The sequence below is a fragment of the Acanthaster planci genome, linkage group LG04 (genome assembly GCF_054643075.1).
Source record: "Acanthaster planci isolate LZ-2023a linkage group LG04, COTS_SCS, whole genome shotgun sequence".
Classification (NCBI taxonomy): domain Eukaryota; kingdom Metazoa; phylum Echinodermata; class Asteroidea; order Valvatida; family Acanthasteridae; genus Acanthaster; species Acanthaster planci.
Genome location: NC_141780.1, coordinates 2,668,694 through 2,688,285, shown reverse-complemented (window position 1 = coordinate 2,688,285; position 19,592 = coordinate 2,668,694). Strand labels below are relative to the sequence as shown.

General features: G+C 39.2%; 1 protein-coding gene across 7 annotated transcripts in view; it reads right to left on the bottom strand.

Annotated features, from left to right (window-relative positions):
- The window catches only part of LOC110983659 (synapsin-like), a 180,044-nt gene that overhangs the window by 139,163 nt on the left and 21,289 nt on the right, over positions 1-19,592 (bottom strand). The window contains exons 1-2 of one of the 7 annotated variants that reach the window (XM_022243088.2): positions 16,154-16,729; positions 2,161-3,306 (exon numbers count right to left, since the gene is read on the bottom strand). In XM_022243088.2, coding sequence (XP_022098780.1) covers positions 2,161-2,387 — 227 coding nt within the window. In that variant the 5' untranslated portion in view covers positions 2,388-3,306; positions 16,154-16,729. Of the gene's footprint in view, positions 1-2,160; positions 3,307-6,200; positions 6,355-7,655; positions 7,811-16,153; positions 16,730-19,592 lie in introns of those variants that run through there. The other 6 variants (XM_022243089.2, XM_022243093.2, XM_022243091.2 and 3 more) reach the window with 6 other exon arrangements.

Sequence of the window (19,592 nt, the reverse complement as noted above, 5' to 3'; positions counted from 1 at the left end):
AAAAAAGTCACATTATTTACTTTTCTAAAATTGAATAAATATTGTACATTATGCGTAACTTGCACTGATGACTGCCAATTTACTTCATATGCTCATACGCAGGGGAATTTCCAATTATCACACATACAAGCAGTTCAATATTTGTCCTGCTAAATAATCCATGTGGTTGTGCATCAGTAATGCTGGAAGCCTGGGGGGTATCAAGCTATCATTTCAGAGATATTTTCACTGACCAAGCTCTCTCCATTGCCAAGCTCTGGGCCAGTCTACCACCCTATCAGGCTACTCATCTGATTGCTTGGGGATGATAATTAAGCCACTCCTCCTCATCGTTTCAAAATCTCCCTCCATTTCAGTATTCTCATTTGTACGATGTCATCAGCACAGGCGCCAAGTGATTGCTCTCCCTTAATGGATAGTTACATGTCCGTGTATGCATGTGTACTCAATCTTCCAGTCAATTAAGCAATTTTGCATCCATAATAGTCTCTCTGGGAAATCATTTCTTCACCTTGTACTGTGTAGGCCCTATTGGGCTAGGATCAATTCGTTTGTATTATTAATTGGTGGGAAACTACTCAGACTGACGTCTCTCCTAGAGAAATTGGGCGAAATTGCTTTGAAGCTTTCCCCCACTGCCTTCCAAACTTGTCCCCCTTCGTACCCCCTATCTGCCATATTTGCCTCACATGTACGCGTATCTCCATCCCTGATTGTTTTTTCTTTTTAGTAGAAGGGCAGGCATGAGAGAGGTATCAAAGAATTCCTTGCTTTGAACAATTCAGAAGATTACTATGAAAGCAAAAAGTGCACACACAAACCAATACTTGTATGAAGTCGGCCTATATGTGTATTTCATAAAGCAGTGCTCTATACACACAATTTTTTTGTAAACTGAACAGGAAAAGTTACCCACAAATAAGACTTGCTCTTTAAAAATGACAAGAGAAAAATAAATACATGTTCAACAATGCAACATCCTCCTACTTTATAATGTGTACAATACAAAGTACAATATCCATGTACCCGTACATGTGTCGTGTTGTGCATTACAAAAATATTTTGTTAAAAACTCAAGATGGCATCCAACTGGAAGATTTTGCATAGAAATACTCGAGTGAGTTAGTGAAGAGTAAGGTGCATTAACTTGTTGACAAAAAGCACGGTTACGACAAATCCTGCAGGGCAACTATATAGATGAAGTACATGTACATGTAATTGAAACAGGTTACAGCTAGGGTTACAGCAGTACTGATAGATGTAGAAGGACCTCTTTGTAGATTCATCGTATCAATGTGTTCAACCATGTCTGCATTGCGTACACGTACCAGAACCAAGTTTGAACATTCCTTTGTTTTCGTGTACATGTAGTTCCAAAAATGTATGGGAAATACTGATTTTTCTCCCACCACATACTCTTCTGTTCTGCATTTCTAATGGGTTCTTTGAGTGCTTTTTAAGTTTACTACTGTGTGCCAAACTGACTCAAATTATTTTTCAGAGCTCTGAAGGGGAAACCTCGAGTGGACCTGGCTTAGTCCACTCAAGATTCACACAGCCTGCATTATGTGGATCTGTTTTGTTCTCAGGTCCACGGAAGTTATGTTAAATAAACTCACGTTGACTATTGCATGAGGTTTACTCTTGACGTTGGCCAATTATTGTCTTTGAACAACAACTGACTTGGACAAAAAATACACTGCCGTAAAAAACTTGTTTGATACCACACCATACTGCAAGTTCACAAAACGATGTGTGCATATCAACTAACTGACAAAACATGATTTGTCTAACAATTTTTCCCCCCTGTAAAATCACAAATCCCTGATCATTCATTGTTGATTAATTTATAGAATGTAAATAAAAGATGACTGTATCCCAACACTTTAATAAAGGCGACAGGAATCATGTTGTTGTTAAACATTGCCGAACAAAATAAAATATCTGAATTATCAAATGGAAATGTTGAAATCTTGGTGCCTGTTGTCTCAGTTTCGTGGAAAAGATGACTGTTGTCTGCTCAAATAAAAACAAAATTCAACTTCTAAATATGATTTATGTCTGTAATTTAGCAGGCAGGCACTATGGCCAAGCTGGAATGGTGCTCCAACCCTTTTACATTTATTTGATAAGGACATAGGCCTATATGTATCAACTTACCAGTCTGTGTGTTGGTCATCAATAACGAGTAACGTCTTGCATTTGGTTCTCTCTTGCTGTTTGCTGGTTGTTAATGAGCTCAGGAAGCCGAGATCTCTCTTTGGAGGAACAGACGCCGACGCCAGTGTCTTATCTCTGTTGTCCTCTGCTCCGATGTTCTGAAAATATCCATTGGGCACGTTTCCCAGGGAGTTTGGGTCTGAAAAACGTCTCCGGAGAAAATTCATGGCGGCCGAAAACGTTGTGGTACACGGAGGCTAATAGGAGACAAGGTGATCCAATTATGCTGCAGTGGGGCAAGTACCAAATTATTCCGAGACTGGGTTAGAGACCGCCAAATGTAGGAAGATACCTTGCGGGGGAAGGGGGTAGGCAGGTTCTAGCAGGCTACTGCTATATTCTCGTTTTGCTGATTTAGAGGCTGGTTAAGTTCGCGCCAAAAATTACAATACAGAGGGTTTGCAAAATGTCAATCTCTGGAATTGTTGATAGAGAGTGTAGCACAGTTCCCGGCACTGCAACACGATTCTTTGAAACTCAGAATCCCTGGACAAAAATATTTTGTAGAAAAATTCAAATTTTCTTGCCTTTGACTAAAGACCGTGATTCATATCTTCAAAACATCAGCTGCAGCTTGTCTTGTTCCTATTTCTCAGAAGTACGTGCTCTTACAAAGAGCTGAAATTTTGAACAGGAAAATTGTGTCGGCACAAACTTGAATAATCCATAAAGAACTATGAATTAATGCTGTGGGAACGTTATACATCAGGCATGCTCCAGATCTGTCACAGTATGTTCAATGGATCATCCTCGAATGCCTTTGATAGGAGTAAATTTCTTATTCCCGATGATGGTACCGGTATTCCATGGCATTTACTCCAATCGTTTCTTACAATGCACTCCCTTGCACATGGAGAATGCCACTGATTGCCGGCAGAAGGAACGGTTAGGGGAGTCGTTATTCAATACACAGGTTCATCACATGTCCAAGTGGCACTCTTCCTATTTGACAGGCTAGCGAGAGAGGTGCGGGTGTGTGTTGCACTGGCCAATGTCCCTTTCCTCAGATAATCCGTTCGCGAGATGCTCCCAGGTTAATCCGGTTAAAAATGGATGAGCAAAATTTATTCAACTGTGGTAAACACTCTAGGAAAAAAGGAAGGAAAAAAAAAAGGGAGATTAGCCTCCGAAACATTTTAATACATAACATCATTAGACATTATAAAAAAAGGTGATCTCCATAGTGTATTTGGGGTGAGACTTAATGCTTAAAATACTTATTTTCAGGAAACTGCATCAGTTCAGAATGTACTTATCTTACTATCACATATATGCTCCATTAACCCATACGGGGCTAAAATCCTCCGATTTCAATATGATTTTACACATACCCTTGTCAAGCATGTCACAATAGAAATTTAAACAGCATACACCTTGAATTGTTTGTTATCAGTCAATGTAAAACTAGTCAGTTCTAAAGGCTTTCACAATGTGACCACTCATGGTACACTCAATGAGGCTGCTGTCTCCAGGCACTCCATCATCACTTTGCAATTAGTGGAGTACAAGGAAGCCCCAACAAGGTGGTGGGTGACAAACGTTGACTACAAAAGCTGCCATTCATTAGTTTCATGGGAAACAGAAATTGCAAATTAATGGTGAAACCTGTAACAAGGTTTAGGACTTTCACCCTCTCCCAAATCTTAGAGATTTGTTGGTAGCATTTTGCTCCATCCATTCTGAGCTGCTTTCCAGTGCAAAGATGTTGACAAATGAGGAACATTAAAATGAGTCATACTTCAATAAAAAGGAGCCATCTTCAAAATTCCAGATGACTCAAAAATACATTTGGATTGAAAGGATAATAGAATTATCTCTTGAAAACAGGCCTAAAATTCTATGTCTAAACTTCTAGGAAATTACATACAAAAGTATGAACTGATCATAAAATGACTAATATAAGTTGTGAAGTATCATCAATTAGTTTCTTTTACTCAAACTATTATTTGAGTCAAAGTGATTAGACCACGATTATCACACGCAAAATGCACACGTAAACGGTTTTATATCCAATTTGATGAAGTGGATTCACAGGGCCAGGGGTGCATCCAGTGAGCACCCAACAATTTTTTTGATTTTAAAATATTTTTTCAAGGAGATCCTTTTCCTTTTGTATCACTCTTTAGTTTTCCTCCGCATACAACCAGTTATTTAAGAACTTTAAAGACAGGAATGGTCCCTAATATACACGTTTTGTATGTTCATTAAAGAAACAACTTCAATTAGGGTGCTCCCTTTCATACACATAAGTGCAGGGCAACCCCTGGATCAGCCACTTCTGTAACATCAAATGCTGACTGCAACTCTTAACCTGCACTGAGCCAGTTGATTGAGGCCTGTTTACAATGCAAACCTGAAATGCATCCCTACAGGTAGCTACTGACATTGGGAAATAAATAGAAGCAATCTGCTCAGCACATGATCCCTGGGACATGCTGCATCAAAGATCTCTGCACTGAGTGGTCAGCTGTTAGTCTGTGATTGAAGTAACACCTTGATTAAGTGGAAATCCGGACTTCAAATATGAATCCGGGATATAAATAATTGGCAAACTGCAGTAAGCCCGATACGGCACATGCACTGGTATATATATATATTGGCACAGTCAAAAGTGCAAGTGAATTCTTGGGTGCTGGATCTAGCCTGTAAAGAGAGGGATTCTTGGCCATCAGATTGGTTTGATTACTTGGATTGTGTTTGATGATGTCGTCCGATTAAATTTGAACCTACTCAATGATGAGTGGATTGGTTTTGTTATTGGCAAGGATGCAGGCAGGAAGGATCTCATCTCACTAGATGAAAAAAGCAAACCTACAAGCGCAGATTTGGGGGAGGGGGATCTGGGGGTCACCCCTCCCAATGACACAAAAAATGAAAGGAACAATAGGCTTATGTCAATAAAAATGGGATAATGATGAAAGTAATATTAAAACATAATAAATTAAATGACATCCTAAAAGGAACAATCAGCTATACAAACAAATATCTAATGTGCCTGACCCTCCCCCTTCCTCCAGAAAAGTTCTGGGATCCGCCTCTGATTTACTAGGACTACTGGAAGCAGGCCAGATTCAACCTCTGATGTGCTGGCAACAACATGTGCATGAAATGCTTCTAACAAATAACATGTCATCAGTTTCCCCAACTATGTTATTGCTGGAAGGGACAAGAACCAAAGTGAGCAATGATCCGACAGATGTGGTCACTAAATGTTGACAAGGAATGTTTTGCTTGAAGCTCAGTATTATGATATCTCAAGTCACTGCAGTGTGTTTCCTCATCTTAAGACTTTTCTGTCGTAAGACATGCTTTAAAAGATAACAGGCCAGAGGAGAATGGCAATGAGAAAACATGAATCTATGGAAAGGAAACAAGCTCCGCACATGTATGGTGCTGAAGTAGCTTAAAATGCAAACTGATTTGGGGGGAAATTTAAGGGATCTTCGTAAGCTCCGTGTACAGGTACCCACTTACTGGCGATCAAGATAGAATATAAGATGAAACTTCACTGCAATTGCTGCTGTGCCTCCGGTTTGTCAACATTAAAATCATACATACTCCACACCAAAAAATGTATGCCGACAAGGATATGCACGAGTTGATGAGTCCACCCCATGAGGCATCACTGTTTGGTAATAACACATCCTCTCTCATCTATTCACCAAGCCAATAAACCTTCCAAAAGGTGAGCCATCACCTTATTACGGACCGCTGTGAGAAGTAAGGCATCTGCTGCTATAAGTAAGCACATGTATCTGAATTTTAAACAGCCTCCAGCCTCTTTCATTAGTACAATGACTCCCTCCAACAGTGAACATGCAAAGTTGCTGTTAGGTGAAGCCATTTCAGAGTCGAGCTCACATCAACATGAATCAACTCTGTGTAAAATGTGTATTCCATGAAAAATATCAGAGCCTTTGAGCACTGTGACCAGTCGGGGCAAGGCTCAGCTATGATGCATGCAAGCAAAAATGACTTACCATCATAATAGCCTGACTTGGCATGCAAGAGCAGGCAAGAATACCTCCAGGAGTCCCTTCAGGGGTACAATATCTGACCTTTTTTCAGTTGTCTTTTTATGAATACTCCCAGGACAGGGCATTATCTATCCATCATCAGTGAACACTGTCTACATAGCAACCGGCGACCCTGGTAATTGCTTCTGAGTTTCACCAGAATTCTCCCTCATAAATACAGCATTAATACGAGCCACATGGACACCTACCAGAATTGCTAATTGGTCTATAAATAGCATGGCTGGTTGGATCTTAGTGTAAACAAACTGGAACCCACCTTTCTGACAGCAAGGTTAAATATAGAATAAGCTAGAAAATATTCATTCACCACTGTCCAAACCTTTAGGGGAAAAACCACAGGCAAATGCCATTACTGATTGATTGATTTGTTTAAAATTGCTCAATTAATTTTTATTCTGAGTTGTAAAAATGATATAAAAATGGTGTTTAAAGGTAATCGGAAGTTTAATCAGCTTTTTAAAACCACTCACGTTTTTGACCAAAAGAGTTGGGTAAACTGTCTGATGAATGAATTATTGTTACTTATGGAGGGTGTGATGTTCTTCACATCTTGCTTGGTGCAACAGTCATGCCTCATCTGAGTAATTAATGATGTGACAATTAGTTATCATACTACCATTCTTTTACTACAAGCCCAAATGTACACATGCCCCCATAGAGGAGGAATATGAGAAATAAAAATATCTTTTTTATCTGACAACGAAAGAATTACACAGCCCGATCCAATTTCATTTTAAAAGCCTGACACAGGCTCTTCATTCCGGAGAGAGTGGCTTCACATTTGTGATGCCGGATGCCATTAACAAGTTTCCAACTAATCTCCACTGGAGCTTCTCGTCCTTTGAAACCTGGACTGATTATGTGTCTAATGTGACCATCAGTCATCCAGGGAAGCAAATTACATGTCCTTGCCACGAAATCCATGGTGGTTGTGGTTTTGTGTGAACAGTATTCTGTTGGAATAAATCGGGCTATGTCAAGCATTTAGCATTCCATATCCTTTTGGTGTGGTTGACTGCGATGAGGAACCCAGGCCAAAAGGAAAAATATTTATTGCACGGTATACAGGTCACATGACGACCATCTACGCATGTGTGGATGCTTATTGTTTCATCTCCGCACTTTTGGAACCCATGAGGTAAACTGCACTAATGATGACAGAACGGAACAGAAAGGGAGGGGTATGTCTGCTTGGTGATATGTTTTCCTTTGGCTCTGATGTGATATGGATGCATCCAGGGCTATTCAGATCATGGCGGTCCTGGATGCAGTCACTGTGAAAATCAGTAACATCATTTAATTGGTTCTCTGAACCAATAAGAAGCATCTTTATCTTTACAAATCACTGGGTTTGACAAGACTGGCCAAACACAGCAAGCACATGGTTCCTTAACATACCTTACATGTAACTGGCTGAAGGCAACCACCTGTTCTCTGACACCCTGTACCCCTTTGGCATGATTTTCCTTGAGGATGCGATTCTCTAAAAGGCATGGCTTTCCTACCAGGTGCAAATATGAACGAGGCACTGACGACATGTCCACTCACATCAAGCAAACAATGCAGACTGATCTCACAGCACCGCTACGTAAATCACAGTGTCCTGGTGGGAAGTGCCAGTAATTAGTATATTGCAGAAATAGTGTGAAGCAAATTGGAAATAAGCAAATATCAGATGGAGAAAAACCTAGATTTTATGGCCAGGCATGCACGACTGGCCTGAGGCCAAGATTTTATCAGATTCCAATCAGCCATACATGTAGGTGCCCAGTAATGCATCTGTCCTGAACATTGGGCTCTGTGCATGAATGAGAAAGGGTGTGTCATTACCTAGCAACCACATCCTCTGGGGCTGATGCACTGGATGGGTGCCCTTCTACGCATGTGTATGTTGCAGAGTACACACAAGTTTTTTAGTCTGAAAAGTGCGCAAAAAAAGTGCCAACTCCCCTGCACTAAGCATGAGGCTCACAGGTTTCATATTATTCTCACTCTAATGTCTATATGGAATTGGTTCCCTCTATCGTGATAAATAAAATTAGATACAAATGAACCAGCAGTGTGACCATGCCAAGGGGCTGTTCTATATACACGGTACCCATTGGAGGTTTGGGTTGGGGTGGCACAGTGTTCCTTAAAATGCCAAGTGGTTGGAAGTAACAGGATGAGCCATGCCAACCTTTAACACCAAGAACTGGCAGCTATATAGAGAGAGCAAGAACAGAAAATCAAAACAAAGCCAGACAGTCAGCAGACAAATATGAAGGGGAAACAGGCCCGTTATCCCAAGAGAGAACGAAGAAGATGCAGAAATTGCACCGTGCCAAGGGAATGCACATCACTCACTTCTGATAACAAATGCCAAGACTTATTAGACGCAGTATATCTCTCCCCTCCCCCTTTGAGAGATGCAGAGAGATCATGACACTTTTCTCGGTCAGTGATGTTGCGTACGTATTGAGATATTATACTGCATGGCAGGATAGACCTTGTTGTGATAGCTGTGTTCCAGCAGCAGAACGCTTGCGGTTAATCAGTTCAATTTAACACGACAGACATTTCCTCATCTGCTGCTTAACACAAGTCCCTAATAAATATTCTAGATACAATCTTAGCCAGAGGTCATATGTTAGCCAGCTGAAAAACAAGTTGTCACATGCTCAGATTTTAAGACCGTGTCTGTAACTTGGGACTTACACTTCCGTGTACAATATTTTAAAGGTAGTATTTGCAACCCCAACAGTCTCCAGTCCTCAGTTTAAATATAATTTTTGTCAAAAATCCTAGGGTGCTAATAACCCAAATAACTGTCACGTAAGTTTAAAATCCTACCACACTTATATTTACTTTATTATCAAATTTATTCTCACTAATCGTTTTAATTATTATTTACCTATTTTGTTGTAGTTGGCAGAATCTAGTTTAATAATAACCTCCACTGAAAAATTCCCTTTTGAAGTCTCCTGCTGTGATGTGTATAATCTGCACACATATACAAATTAATATTAAAAGTAAAAAGAAATTTGGGTATATTATCTCTTTAAAGGAGAATTGCTTTAAATTAGCAACATAAGTGTCAAATTTTTCATGAGAGAAATAAATATGTTTAGCTCCTGCAGACTTTTTCACACTGCAAATATTTTCAATCTGAATGAAATTCTACCGAAACACTTTGAAACTAGACCAAACCTTCCAAAATAAATCAAGACATTAAAAAAAATAAACTGGATTAAAAAGGGATTTCATACCTTACACAAGTACTTCCTACTATTCGCATCGTCTTACATTTACACACAGTGCTGTTATCATCCACAGATTTTGTGAAAAGCCTATCAAAAATTCATCACATGCATACATTCAAAGACCTCAAGGTTTCCACCTAAATGTACGGTACAGTGCACTGCACTCTGTTATTCATGTTTGGAATGAAACTAGAGAACCGTGTGTAAGAAAAGAAAAGATGTGATACCGGTAAGAAAAAATGACACTGTTGAATATTTGTGTCTAGTTCCACTTACTCTGTGCTCAAAATTATCGCATCAAATGGCACCACATTACCACACCGTCATGAATTCAGATCACTGAAGTGACAATGTGACACCATTGGGGAATACAGCTTTCAGGCTTACTCACCGTGATGTTGGGGGAGAAAACAGTCAAAGCCTTACTCACGGTACCAACATCCTTGCGTTTATTTGCTGACCAGTTTTGTTTTCTTCGGGTTTGGAGCTAATATTTAACAAATAAATTTGCAAAGTACTTTCTCTCCTATTCACCTACGTATATAAAGTACCAATTGCACAAAAAATGACAAAATGGAAATAAAAACTGATGAAAATCACATCAAAAAATCAAATTGGTATCTTTTTGACTATGGGACAATCTTTGCACCCAACGAGGTTGCCATCTGTAAATTAATTAATCTTCGAATGGCAATGAATGCAATGGAAACACAGGACATTTCTGCATCAGGCAATCGGTAAAATGAAGCCCAACATCAACACTGACACAAAGGAGCGCCCGCCTAGATGTCCCCGCTTTGGCAACAAGACAGTCTTGGATTTCTCCAAGTAGACTTTCCAATTTGTCAGACAGAATATTGTCAGAGATAAAGCCGCAATGCAAATCTTTTGACTTCTTCAGAACTTAGACTCACGGCACCACTTCAATTTCTGAATGTGCCATTCAAGAAAACTGCAGGGAAAAATTTGAAGTATGCACAATGCCAAAACCAACAAGGACTGTGTCGTGCAATGATTGGGTCCACTTGAACAATCAACAAGTGTCATTGTCCAATCAAAAATCTCTTGAACTCAAACAGCCATCAAAAGAAGATATTGATGTCATTACTACATTCCAGTCACAACCATCAATCAAACATACAGTAATAACAGAAGGAATGGTATATTTATCAGCATTCCGACACTGCACTTTAATGTACCACTGCAGATGGGGAAATTTGGTATGTGAAGAGAATCTGAAGGACCTTGGGTTTTCCTTGAAGTATATGTAGGAAACCTTTTATCTAAACCCCTCACAGTTAGGAAACCTAATGCGATGGATAAAAAGTGAATACAGAATTGCTGCAACCACAACTTGCTGTGTACATGTACGGGTTCCACTGGGTAGGCTTCACAGCATGAAGGGGATACTTTCCTTTGTTTGGAAAGAAAGAATGAGTAGTTTGGGCAGGAATTTGTCCCCCAAATGGTATCCACAACATCTAGGTTTCAACATGAATAGTACCCACAACTAAGGAGCAAAGACAGTGTGTGTGATGTTGTACCCAACCTTCTATAGGACAAAAACCAAAAAAAACCCACTGAAAACGGCGCGGTTCGGTTGTAATCGATCCACAAATCAATCAAATAATCGGGTCATGTAAAATATGTGACACTTGGTTTCTGTAAAATATTTACATAAATAACACAATGATCGTATGAAAAACAATATAAAATTCCTTGAAAACACCGGTAACTGTCCAGTATAAAACAAGCATGTATACTTAAAAGCAACCTCACTGACTTCTAGCAGCTAGTCTAAAAAAAGACATAAGTTTCCTTCCTTTTGGACAAAATCATGAACCAAAATTTTATCCTTAGACACAATACAACCCAACGAATGTGCGCGCACTCAAAAGACATGTCCAACAGAAGAAAGAAAACAAAACACAATCTTATGACATCCAACACTAACTCCTCCCAATGCCACACCCACCACACCCACCTCTAATTCAACAATACCCTGAATGTACACATACTTCTACTCTTACTGCATCCAGTAAGCCCAACCTTGCTAATATACCATGTGGTCAGATCAGTAGCTTAGCTCAAACAAGTGACTCAGTGCACATAGGGAAATTTTGAGGGAAACACAGCATTTAGTCTAAGTAATAACAGATCAGTCACAAAACCTCGTTAAAACAAGCACTGTGGTTGCTGGCTGTTCAAAATCACTATTGTTCACTAGTTTAACTTGCACATTAACCTTCACTAACATTACATTGACCATTTACAGCATCTGATTGTGGACTACAGCCAACCTAAGATTTGTCTGTGAAACGAAGATAGTTTTTCTGCGGCATGTCTGGACTTTGGGTCATAATGTAATACGAAGCAATTACCGTGCTATTGCATTTCATTCAATTTATTTTGGCAATGTTTACCAAGATGATAACCTGATAATAAGCCTCATATCAAAGGAATGACAAAACTTCAAATCTTTAAAGGTGAAGGCTATTAAGAAAACTGGCGGCTCGTTGCTTGGTAAAAATGTAATTTTCAACACAATCTAACCCAGAGGGTGAAATAAGACACAATACACGTACGTGCTCAGCCAGCATTCGCTTTCTGTTTGCCTGAGCCGTAAGTGCAGAGAGTCATTCATTTTTGTCAAGTAAATGGCTGGAAAAAGTCTGATGTCCAAGTGCAATTTTTCCCTATGCTGGCTTAATGTTGATCCAACTTACTAATAGTCTAGGCTCTACATGGAAAACCCAAGGGGCCAAGGGCAGGTACTTTGACGACCTAACGTGCAGGCATACACAAGTTCACAGGCTTCACAGCAGTGCCTCACATGCAAATGATTCACACCAAACTTGAGTAGAACACCAACCAATATACACAATCCATCAGCAGGCAATGTGCAAAGAAAAACACCGCTAGAGAAGTGCCTGACAAAATGGCTCCGACGTATTCCCTCTTGACTGTTATTTTTACATTTTTCTCCCTCAGTATCCTCCAAGATTCATAATTACAATCACGGGAGGCTGCAGTCTACACTGACAACCTAGACGAATAATTAACTTGTATTAAATCTTATTACAACTGATTAGCCAGAAACTTAATCAAACGTATACCCACTCCCCAAAGCAACACCTTCAATGAATTAATTTCTTTTATTCCATCTATGTGTTATTCTAGAAAGTGCCTAATTTTCCAGCTTCAATTTATTCCCCAAGAAATTTGAGTAGCTATCAAATATATAACAAACACTGACTTAAACATACATCAGAAATATTTGCATGTGTGATGACATTTTGAGGGGAAAAATATGGTTTATATCATGTTCTATCATTTCAACCCTTATTATTAATAACACTTGATTATTGATAAAATTGGGAGGGGGGTTTGAAAAGAAAAGGTGCATTATTAAAATTGATGGAAAATAAATTGCTGAAGATCAAATGATAAGCAACATAAAAATAAAAAGGATTTAAGTTCTTACATCTTGGAGCCATTATCAACAGATTTCAGACAATTTGACCAACAGACTCTTTGACAGCTTACAATGACAGCAAAAACGACATGCGAATGGCACTTGAGAATAACCTGAATCTCATGGTAGATAAAAAAAAAAATAAAAAATTCCCTGACAAAGACTGAATCTTCAGTTTGTAAACATCATACTCTAAGTCCCCAGAGATGTCTGAAATGACCAAACAAATGAGAACAGTGGGTGAGCATCTACAATACAGGAGCTCTTTCTCCACGGCAGTCACAGTGAGTGCAGGCACCCCTATCTGGGCTGCATTATTCAAGGCTGGCTGGCCATCAAATATTGAGCTGTTTGTTCTAATAGAGTACATTTTCAAGAAGCGAAATGATGTTATTATTGTTAGACCCTGGAGGCACACAATAATACACAGTCTCGTCCTCTATCCCCCCCCCAAAAAAGGTTGAGGTTGGAAGAAGGGAACACTGTAAGCCACAGGGGCTCTCTGTCCAATTGATTTTTTTTTTCTGCTGTAACTGGCACAGCCGTTGTAGAATTTGCTATTCTTCAATGAGCTTATTGAATATTACATGGCATCATATGACAAGTGAATCTTCGATTTCTGGCCTTCTCGTGTGTCGGCGTGCTATTCTTCTTTGGTCCATGTATTTTATTTGGAGGCGCGTGAGGAAAGTCTGAAATCAGCCTCAGGGCAAACATAAAAGCTTCTCAGAGTTGCAGACTCAGCATTATCTTTTTTTTTTATTTCACCGTGGCATAACCTTGTGCAATGTTTCAATCACAGCATTTTAGAAACAGTGGGCTCACATCACTGTAAGTGGATAGTGTTATTTATACATGAACAAATCTAAACTTACATGTACCTATTACCAGTTCTTTATTCAATATTCAATTTACAAGGGTTTGAGTCTTGACAAACAATTAAAAGTGGTTCATAACACTCAAAAGCTCATATTTGGAAAGAAAAATTATTTGGAAAAATCCAAGTGTTTCCCTAATTATCAGGTTAATCTCATGTACATTTGAACTGTAATTACAGGAGCCCATGAGCTTTACAACAAAGGAATACACTGCTTTGAATGAGAGGAGATGTATGAATGGTCAGACTCTGAGTACGGCATCCAAAAGGCACTCTTTTAGAAACAAAATCTTGATGATGCTGACCGAGCACACTGCATGAACACCGCAACTTCAAAGTGGGAATCTGACAGCCCAGGCAAAACTCTGGACTTCTACTCACATGATTTGCAAGTGTGGAGGAAATGAACCATGATTAATTGTTTTCACATGAGGTCTGATGCAATTATTCAGGATTGGATGATGACTAATGCAATTCAGAATCTAGAATTTTGGCTGGCAACTTGGATGCTTTCTACGCAAGTGCACATACTTGGGGACATGTTCATGTTATCTATCATTTTTCAACCCGTACTTGATGCAAGAAAAATTAGTGTTGTTCTTAAATACTTTTCAAGTACCAACATCAATCTGCCAAATATTTAATCTGTCAAGTGTGATCAAAGCTGAAATATGGCAAATGCACAAAGGCAAGATTACACGTACATGTTTACACAGGGTAGTAAGAGCATGCAGGCTACAAGAAATTTCCACATAAAAAATAAAAGAAATTGGGAGGCTGAAGGCGCACAATGAATTAATCCAGGGTTCTGACGGGTACGTGAAACCTAAATTCCACGAGTTTTCCAGTACTAAAATCTGACAATTTCCTGAAACATAATTCCATTTTGCAGAGACAAGTTGTTTGGTATCATGAACTGGAAGACTGCCATATCCACTAGTGACAACTACAGACCGACAAGGGTACAGCCGGGAACTGTATCATTATTCCCTTATCACTTGATCTTGAGTTTTCCATGACTTTTCTCCTCTGACCATAGGATTCCAGGACACCCTACTGGCAATTTTTTTTCCAAATTTCTGTACCTTTTCCATGACTTTCCAGGACACCTTTTTTCCAGGATTTGTCCATGACCATGAGAACTCTGCCTCCATCCTATTCAATCTTCTCTGCACAATCTGCTGTCGTCCATCACCTTGAAACCCAATCCTCTTAACCAATCAGTCATAATAATGCACACACATTGGATATCATTAATGTTATCCAAATAAGGAATAAGGTGACAGACACAGAGAGAACACCCGACAAAAATTCTATTCAATAAAGCTCCACACACAAGAATAAGTGATGTGACTAATTTGACCTCAGTGCAATTGCCCTTGACCTTCTTTGCTATACTTGAGGCCCAACATCGTATTAAAATCAATATATTGTGATAAATAAGTCTTAAAGATAAACAGTTGAAGCCGATAAAGGAAGCAGGGTTGTCCACATTGATGTTGGTTCTCTTTTAGAAAAGATCAATATCAAAATTTAGATGCAGCAAAAATGGAAAAAGAGGCATCAAATTGGAATGATTAGATCCAGAATTTTGATGAGTCGGAAGTCATGTTCACCTTAAACATACCTTTAACCAATCTAACAGATGAATGAAAAGGCTGCAATAATGAAACTTCATCCAAAACACTCACATTCAAGATAAGGATTTTGGTATCCGAGTAAGAAAATGGCGAACTGGAGAAGAGCAGGATTATCAGGTTAAAACCCTCAAGGGACACTTGGACATCTACTGAATATGAATGTGGTGGATCTCTGGGCATTGCCCAGGTTTCAAGGAGTTATCTGTCAATCTAGAATTCAGAACAGTACAACTGTCTATCCTGCCGTATGCATGCATTCCTTACTTTTAACACAACATTTGTGGAATACTGATAAACAATGCCATTAGGTTTTACAGACAAGGATTAAATTTGTTTTCAAACAACGGGAATTTTTCAACATAAGTAGAGCACTAAATTTGAAATTTCATTTCACTGTCAAAGAAAACAGATGCAAAGATTAATGTTTTAAAATGTTCTTAAATCTAAAGCATCCATTAACAGGCTGTCCTTGCAACACTTTAGCGAAACACTCAATTAAAATTCAACTGGAGAAGTCACCAGAATAAAGGAGGCAGCTTCTACAAAATTGAAAAACCACCGAGGTTCCAATAACATTACAGTCCAAGCCAATGCAGCAGAGAAACGATTGAGTTCTGACAAACCTATGTACACAATGCCAAGCTTTGTACATCTCAACTCACCGGTCACCACACCATCTCAACCCAGCATGGCACATGCGAACATCGTGCAGTCTGACTTATCCTATGCCGTCACTGCTTTCGATGACATGATATAAATGAAGGGAAGTCTTTGACACAATACCACAGGCAGAAAAGTGGACAGTCCTCAATCCTTACCCAGCACAGGTGTCCAGACAAATTAAAGGAATCTAGCTTCTGTGGTGAGAAAAATGGGTGAGACCCTCTGAATGAAGGCAGTCTTGACAGAAATGTATTCCTTGATATCCCACGTGTGTGTTAGTGGCATATACGTCCGCTAATGTTTCCCATATACTACACACACAATGCAGAGTGCCGTGTCGTGCACTTGTCCTCATTTAGTCCTGTTCATCGTCCGGCCTCCTGTGCTCACGTGCCGACACAATCTTGCATCCCCACATCGTAATTAGTGAATCAATATCTCCGACGGTGGCCGTACAACGTCTTGTTTTATGTCCTTTTGGGTTGTCTCTGTGGGCGATATACAGAAGCCTACTGGTACATCGCTTAGTCATGCAATAAAACGAGCAATTGGTTGGATACATGAACAAACTGCCTATTCTAACCAATAGATAGCCAGGCCAGCACCATGTACTGCACTCATATGGTAGATGGGACCTGATTAATTATTTCTGCCCAATTAGACCACGTGACTAATCAGCTGACACATAGATCCAAAACACTCCAAAATTCTTATGAATCACTTCCCAATGATCTCACAATCATTGATATTTCACACATAATCACCCTAAAAGAGCTGAATGTTTTTTTTAGGGGGGGCATCTCAAAGCCGATGGGGGGGGCAAATTACAGCCCATAAGGACTCTGCTGTTACTTGCCTGATCATTTGAAACTTTGCATGCATGTTAACCCACTTATTATCAATGAAAATATGAAATATCACACCAATCTGACACAGATTTTGTTATAACGGTCATTTGAAGTTTGTGGTCCCTTGCGTGTCGGCTTGCGTACATTGAACATGTCAGTGGACAGTATGCAATTTTGACTGATCTCAGAAAAATTAAATGTTGTGCAAGAATGGTACTGTATATCCGATTTTCACATGATTGATGTTAACATTGCTGTAAGATGTTACTGAAAAACTTTTTGAAGTTTGGCAGGTGAAAAAAAAAATGCACTGTGGGAATATTGGGGAAAATGTTAAGGGGGTGGATTTCACCTCCCCTGACTCTTTTCTGGTTACAGTGAGCTGTTCAAATCTACCTCCAACCATCATTTGCTATGACAGGCAAAGATACCAACAACTAAAAAAACTGACAATAATAGTTCCCACCTCAAAAAACCTCAAATTTAGGTTGCCGTTCTAGCTTTCAAACTTGGCATTATTTGAGAAATATTCTCTACGAAGAGCATTATTGTTTTCAAGATGAAACCAAAGTGAGCCCACAAACCACTGTCCTTACTGAAAAGGTGAAACCGTTTTCCCTCCGAGGAGTGGGTTTGGAAGCATTTTACCTACACAAATATTGGAAGTTTTACAAAAAAAGTAAGAATAAGAAAAAGAATGAGAAATGAAAACATGGGAGTTCTTTATCTTCGAAAACCAACAAATGTGCAACATTTGTCAGCAACTATTTGAATCAAACTTACATTTTTGTAAATTGTGAGATAAAATACCAAAATGTTAAAAGACCATGCATAATTTAAATTAAACAGATGGAAAGGCAGTGTAACAGAGCATATTCCTCTTAGGACTGGCCACATCATTTATAATAAGCTAGCCTTCGTATAAGTGTTTAATGCCCGTAGGATGCCCACTCTACCCTATTTTGCTTGACTTCCTTCGCACATTACTTGACAGGCGTCAGTGAAAACTCAGCAGTCAGGTTCCACTTCGCACTTTCAGCCATTGGTGTCATCTGAACAATCTGGAAAAACCTTATCACATGCTCAGGGGCTATGCATCAAAAGCCTCTGAAGTGAAAGGGGAAAGTTCAATTTGTTGGACAATTTATGGCACGATTCTGGGCGGAATTTGGAGAGAATTGTTCAAATCTATCTCAAAATGGAAAACAAGTAAAGTTGTGTGAATTCTCTGCAAAATGACTCAAGTGTTCAGAAAGGTTCACTTTCAACCCTGCTCATGGATCACTGAGAACGGGGCATACAACCAATCGCCTAGACAGCTACATGATTTTGCTCATGTGGCACACATTTCTTCTGGAAAGTGTCTTGACAACACACCATTCCATCTACACTAATGCCAGTGAAAATCACACTTATTTTAAAATTACAGAGAATAGGGGCAGATGAGGAAAAACTAGCATTAAAAATGTTTACACCCCAAAATAGCAAACACACAGTTCACTGTTTTCCCAAGTGTCAACAAACTAAAACTTTTTCAAGATGTATACGTTGTGGTAAGGGCAAACCCGTTATATATAATTAAACTAAAACTTTCTTCAGAGATTCCAGTGCAAGATTTCTGAAGTGAAGTAACAATTGCCCTTAATACATCAAATACAGTCGCCTAACATTTCGCATGACCAGATTGTACTGGAAGCACTCAATGCATTGTGGACTTCAGGTAAAAGTAGTCTCACACGTACATGTACATTAGAGTCCATTTTGCCTGCTGTCTGACATAAGGTCATAATTAAACTATTTATAGCAGTGTGAGCTGTGTGATAAAAAATGGCCTAAATATGACAGTTGCCTACGATATTTGTCATCCCAAACTGTATATTGTTTGTCTCTTCTGTCCTTAGGCCGACACTCTCCAGCCCAGAGTTTCCTGTTTACATGGAGATGTTTTTCTAGGGAAACATATTCCACGTCTTTAATGAATGACCCAAACAACAACTTCCTCTCTTCTGGGAAACTCTTCTGTAATATATGCTTCTATCCGGGGTAAAACAAAATGTCAGTGGCTGGGAAAAAAATATTCCAAGACGTATGCTCTCCTTCTTTTAATATTGGAAAAAGCATTTCATTCATTTGAAACTTAATTTGAAATTTCACCTCAAATCAAATTTGCGGGAATTCCTTTGAAATTTTCGACTAGGTCCCTGCATACAACTAACCAATTTACTATCTCCAATCAATCTGCTGGGTACCTTCCATGGCATCTCGAGTGTGACCGTCAGATTGGGACACTTGGCAGGCGGGCAAAGTCAAGTGGTTCTTTGTATAGCTCGCCATCTCCACTCGGCGTTTTAATTTAAATTGATTGGCACATTTGCCAGTCATGTATTTTCGGGAGGGAGAATTTTGTCTGAACTGTGAGGACAGTTGATTTACAGCATGGGTATTGTGTGAGGAAATTCAAGATATCTTTCTCAAATTCTCAAAAAGGCTAATACTGTACACTGTGGTGGCAGATCTGAAGTCATGATTTCAGCAAAAATACTGCAAACCCAGACAAAAATTGTGATAACTTTCATAGTTGGTAAGACAA